At 46.5% G+C, this 6,210-nt stretch overlaps 2 protein-coding genes across 2 annotated transcripts; both read right to left on the reverse strand.

Moving 5' to 3' along the window:
- Window positions 1-826: 826 nt before the first annotated feature.
- On the reverse strand, window positions 827-1,405 carry LOC117336557. Its single transcript, XM_033897167.1, has one exon. It carries the CDS (start codon window positions 1,403-1,405, stop codon window positions 827-829), a length of 579 nt encoding a protein of 192 aa, XP_033753058.1.
- A 541-nt stretch (window positions 1,406-1,946) lies between these two features.
- On the reverse strand, window positions 1,947-5,828 carry LOC117336558. The gene has a single exon (XM_033897168.1). The coding sequence runs from the start codon at window positions 5,826-5,828 to the stop codon at window positions 1,947-1,949; it is 3,882 nt and encodes a 1,293-aa protein (XP_033753059.1).
- Between the last annotated feature and the right edge of the window lie 382 nt (window positions 5,829-6,210).

Genomic DNA, 6,210 nt, shown 5'->3' on the forward strand with positions numbered 1-6,210 from the left:
GTGGATGCAAGAACTGCGACGCATATCTAGGAGACCCGGATGATAATTGGGATGCGCCTTCACGAACGCCAGAAAGACAGATTTGACACCACAGAATTGAAGAAACGAGAAAGAAACGAAATCAATCAAAGTGCAGCATAAAAAATCACATGTCGTACAATAAAACCAGAGAATGCAAAAGCTATTTAAAGGGTGAGAGGGAGTAACAGTTTTTCAAGCGAGAGGCAGAGGAAGTCATCCGGATAAACAAAAGCAGGATTGACGTACACTTTTCTCACCTTAATTTTGTAAGGTAAGTGCAAGCGAACATACCTGTCGATTTGATTACAGTATACAGAGACGACTCAAACAAAGTTGTCTAAAGGTGCTGATCCTTATTTATTCTCAAGTATAAACCTCCGGAGAGGGTAAAGAACTGTAATAGAAACAAACGAGGGTATGATTAGACTACAGTAGAATTATGATGGTTAACTTCGAATGGATAACAACGTTAATTTCTAATGGATTTGTATGTAATTGTTCATTTGAATGTTCAGAAACACATAAATGTCATTGTATATATCGTCTCTTACCCTGTGGGTGTCTATGTATGAAGAACATGTTCATGTTTCGTATTGTTTTGCCGGATGTCGACCATGCCGTTTTCCTCTCCCAGGGGAGATAACTCATAAACGTAACACTGATTTAAGGGGTCAATACACCAAAATTTACTGGGACGTTACACTCCCCTCCTGATTTCTACCGGAAATCACTGCATATTACCGCGTAACAAAATAAAAAAAGAATAGAACCAAGTCCTTGCGTACACTATAAACTAACCGCACAGTTATTCAGAAATAAGCAAAATGAGTTCAGACACCGGTCTTACAAAGGTTGTGGTCTCGCCATCACACCTAGACACGCGAACCTCAACTTTCCTCACCAAACCTTCATCACTTGGGAAAGTTCTCTCAATCACTCCCATAGGCCAGTTGTTCCTGTGTCCCGACTGGTCATCTTTCATTAAAACCACATCCCCTTCCTTAAGGTTCGAGGTTTCCCTGTGCCACTTCTGGCTTTTCTGAAGACTGTTGAGGTATTCCTGTTTCCGGCGTTTCCAGAATGTCTCTGCTAGAAATTGTACGTATCTCCACTGAGACTTGTACGCATCGCGGATGTCAAGGTTAGTGAAAGGTTCAGATGTAGGGCCACATTTATGGGTGAGTAACAATGCAGGAGATAGAACCGAAGGTGATTCCGGATCCGATGAGACGGAGACTATAGGGCGCGCGTTGACAATTGCACATACCTCTGCCATAAAGGTGCAGAGGACCTCGTGGGTGAGGTCTTTCTTGTTGTGCGCAAGCAGCATGGAGTCTAAAATCCTACGAGAGGTCCCGATCATCCTTTCCCAGACTCCCCCCATATGGGAGGAGTGGGGAGGATTGAAGATCCAAGTAGCGCCCTTTTCGTAAAGGAAGTTGTGTACCGAATCGTCCTCGACATTGACAGAGTTTACCTCCAAGTGATCCAGGGCTCCTACAAAGTTAGTACCCCTGTCCGACCGGAACTGTGTGACATAAAGCGTCTGAGAGTGTTGATAAATGAAGAACTGCTTAGCTCTTCAACCACTTCGATGTGGATAGCGCGCGTCGTGAGGCAGGTAAAGAGTACGGCCCACCGCTTGCTATTGGCTTGTCCTCCGCGTGTTTTCCTAGTCACGACCGACCACGGCCCAAAGGTATCCACCCCAACGTTTGTGAAGGGAGGGGTAGGTATGAGTCTATCCACGAGCAGATCTGACATCTTCTGAAATGACAACTTTCCCCTAAGTTTCCTGCAGATAACACAGGAGTTTATTAGAGATGAAATAATGCGTTTTCCTCCTACGAGCCAATACCCAGCGGAACGTATGGCTCCCTCTGTGATGTGTCGACCTTGATGATGCACTTTGTCATGGTGATGTTTCACAAGGAGAGATGAAACATGAGATTTTGGGATGATGATGGGGTTGATGTCGTTCTTCGTAATCGATCCTTTGCCTTGTTCAACCTCCCACCGACCCGGAGTATTCCGTCCTTGTCTAAGATTGGATGTAATGGCAGTATTTTACTGTTCCTTGGAAGCGAGTTTCCCTCTGACAAGCATTTGAGTTCCTGACCGTAGTGTTCCTTCTGTACCTCCCTAAGGATGAGTAGTTCGGCCTTGTGACGAGCTTCAACTGATCTGTACTCTGAACACTGATGCCAGCCTTTGCACGTCCCTGATGCCTCCTGGAAGGCGCTTGCAAGATGCTGCAGGTGTGCGATCGATTCCACTAGTTTGTTCCACGAAGAAAACCTTTCGAAGCGAATTGTCCCCAGACAATTTTGTGGTGAAACAGTGGTTTTACAGACAGTTGCATCGGGTCTAATTTCTTTATCCTGGTCATGAGAAATGAGAGGGTATTCCGCCGGATCGTGTAATTCTTCTCGAATAAATGATGGTCCCTTTAGCCAGATGCTGTGTTGAATATTTCCAGCAGAAACAGATCGCGTCCCTAGGTCCGCCGGATTGAGATCTGTAGGGACATGATGCCACTGATCAGGATCACTCAAGTGCCTAATATGATCCACTCTGTTTCCAACGTAGACGTAGAATCGTCGTCTTTCGTTACTAACGTATCCTAACACGATACGACTATCAGTGTAGTATTCTACTCGGTCCAAAGGTAAATCGAGATGTTCCTGGACCCGTTGTGCGAGCTCCACTGCGAGGACGGCAGCACAAAGTTCAAGGCGAGGAATAGTGTGACCGTGAGACGGTGCCACCTTGGCCTTTCCCAAGACAAAGCTAACGTGATTCCTGCCTGTCACGTCGAAGATCTTCAAGTAAGAAACAGCGGCAATCGCCTCCTTGGAGGCATCGGAAAAAACGTGAAGCTCTCTCCTAGTTACTTCATCAGGCAATATGTCAGAGTAACAGCGTTCTATATGGACGCTTTCAAGACTTTTAAGAGAGTCCCTCCAGGCACACCATTCAACCTCCTTTTCAGCAGGTAGGGGATCGTCCCAATCACTAGAGGTAGACATCAAATCCCTGAGTAGTAACTTTACTCTCACTGCCACTGGTGCTATAAACCCTATAGAATCGTATAAACTGGTAACAGTTGAAAGTATGCCCCGGCGAGTAAAAGGTTTGAGTTCTGTAGTAATCTGGAATGTGAAGGCGTCCATCGAAAGATTCCAGCTCAACCCCAAACTCCTCTGAGTAGGTGGCGTGTCGATGCTCAAGTCCAGATCCTTTATTCCCTTAGCGAGGTCATCCGGAGGGAATTCAGCAAGCACTACTTTGCTGTTTGAGGCAATTTTGTGGAGTCTCAATCTCCCACCATCCCATAACGCGGTTTGCGTCCTTTTCATTAAGTCTACAGCTTTATGTGCAGAAGAAGTCGACAGTAACCGGTCGTCTACATAAAAGTTCTTTGTGACAAATGATTTGATGTCCTCGTCTGCATTTTCAACACTCTTCCTGAGTCCAAACGTGGCCACAGCTGGCGAAGGGCCATTTCCAAAGACTTGCACGGACATTCGGTATTCTGTTATGGGAAGGGACGGGTCGTTATTCTCATACCAGATAAATCTAAGGAAATTCCGATGATCTTCGCGGACGTTGAAGCAATGAAACATTTGCTCAATATCACCGGTGATGGCTATGTTGCCTCTGCGAAATCGAATCAGAATACTAAGCAGACTATTAGTCAGATCTGGCCCGGTCAACAGCACGTTGTTGAGTGAAAGTCCTTCGTATTTTGCCGACGAATCGAAGACTCCCCTTATCTGGTTGGGTTTCTTGGGGTTGTACACCCCAAAGAGGGGTAAGTACCAACGTTCTTCTCCTTCCCCTAGTGTAGGTGCGAGTTCCGCGTGACCGGTGTCAAATACCTTTTTCATAAAATCCAACATATGCTGCATTTTGGTAGGGTTTTTCCGAAGGTTGCGATCAAGAATGTTGGCTCGATGTGAGGCTTGTGGACAATTATTGGGCAGGCGGGGGCGATCCTTTCGGAAGGGCAAAGGAGCGATCCACTTGCCAGTGGGGCCTTTCGCAACCTCCGCATCCATTATGGTGAGGAACTGTCTATCCTCTATTGAAGGGCCAGGCTTATTGTCCTGTTTGGTCTGTAGAAATACAAAGTCTCCAATCGAGCTGTCTGTATCACATAGCTTAAATTCGCTAGTGCACGGCTTCATGATAGTGGTACGACCATCCTTTAGCACATGTGTTTTGTTTACGTTGAGGATTTCCGGCTTATGCACCTTCCCTAGGCACACTTCCCCTATGATGACCCAACCGAGGTTCAACTTCTGTGCGTATGGAGAGTTATGTGGGCCTACACGTTGGTCAAGCACGTAGTGAGCGGCCAATAGGTCACGACCTATCAAGAGAGTAATATCAGCTGCCGGCTCTACAGGGGGAATGTATTTCTCTATGTCCTGTAGGTGACGGTAGTTCCTAGCTATGTCGGGTGTAGGAATCTCCTCGCGAATATTAGGGATTTGATTACATTCGATAAGTCTGGGAAGCGCTAGTTCAGTAGTTTCGTCTAGAGACTGAATCATGTAGCCAGTAGCTCTTCTGCCACTGCTAGTAGTATAGCCGGAGCAAGATGAAAGAGTGTATTCGATTTCCTCACCAGACTCGTTGAAGAAGTCAAAGAACTTAGTAGATGCCAGGGAGCAGTTGCTCTGGTCGTCGATGATGGCGTACGTCAGTAGCGAAGAATCGGGCTTACCCTCAGGGTAAACTCTAAGAAGAAGGGTTTTGGCACACGATTTCCCACCGACGCCAGTCTTACCGCAGATTTGTGTGCATGAACTATTAACCGAGTCTCCTTTCTTCTCTCCCTCCCCTCCGTGATTAGAGATAGAAGGAGTAGAGTCGACATGCATAGCTGTGGCATGACGGTTGCTCTTACATAGATCACATGAGACTACTTCCCTGCAGTTCTTAGCTAAATGGCTCGTGGGCCCGCAGCATTTGAAACATAGCCCATTGGCCAAGAGGAATTCCTTGCGTTCCGATACTGCCTTCTGCCGGAACGCACGACATTTGTTCAAGGTGTGGTTCGTTTTATGCACTGGACACAATTGGGTATCTACTTTCTGAGGCACCACTGGGTCGAGGCCAGTTTTCCTAGATGAGACGAAGGTATCAGAGCGTTTATGAAGGTCGCCTTCCTTCTTGGTCTTGAAACTTGTGTTCGTAGTATTGTTTTCGTACAAGAAGCTTGGATCATTCTTCACCCTCGCGATATTCCTCATGAAATCGGCGAATACTGAGAATGGCGGGTATGAAACTCCACTCCTTCTCTTAAACTTGACCGCTTCATTGGTCCACTTTTCTTGTATACTGTGGGGAAGTTTATTTACGATGGGAATAACCCCTGAAGATGAATCGAAGTAGGCGAGTAAGTTTCGGTACTTGACATTGTTCTTCACAGCCTCTACTTCGGTAACGATGTCACACAAGTCATACAACTTCTTGTTGTCCCTGGTAGATAGTTTAGGGAAGGCTGCGAGTTTAGCCTTGAGAGAAGCTTCCACCATTTCAGGACTCGCGTAGCGTTCCTCCAGTCTCTCCCAAATGCAGTACAGACCACGTTGTGGATTATTCGAGTGAGCAGCGCGGATGCTCAACGCATGTCTTGACGATTCCGGCCCAAGCCACTTTACCAGAAGATCCATTTCCTCGAGTGGGGTAACCCCCAGTTCTGACATTACACTTTTGAATGTTGTCTTCCATATGTCGAAAAACTCTGATTTGTCTGAGAACGTGGTTAAGCGAGAGAGGAGAATATCTTTCTTCATGATAAATCTTGTGAAGTCGGATTACATGTTGGGGCCTCCAGGTTCGAACTCACCAGCATTAGGGTTCAAAGAGGCTGGGGTACATTTGTTAACTACGTAACTAGGAGCACAATCCTGCTGCGGATCGGGCTAGCGTTCCAGATAAGTAGGAGGTGCTGTGCCTGGGACAGGAGAGTTTGTCCTATTGTGTTGTAGGGTCTCGTCTCGCGGAGTCTCATGTCGCGAACCGATTCCATTAGGAGCCTCTGATAGTGTTATGTTATCTCGCACAGGTTTGATTGAAATTTGCGATTGGTGATGCGGGTATACTACATCGTTCGAGATATGGGTCCTGGTATCGGGTACATAGTGCTGAACATCTTGTTGGGTCGGTTTGTTCAGG

Source organism: Pecten maximus, chromosome 10 (assembly GCF_902652985.1).
Source record: "Pecten maximus chromosome 10, xPecMax1.1, whole genome shotgun sequence".
Classification (NCBI taxonomy): domain Eukaryota; kingdom Metazoa; phylum Mollusca; class Bivalvia; order Pectinida; family Pectinidae; genus Pecten; species Pecten maximus.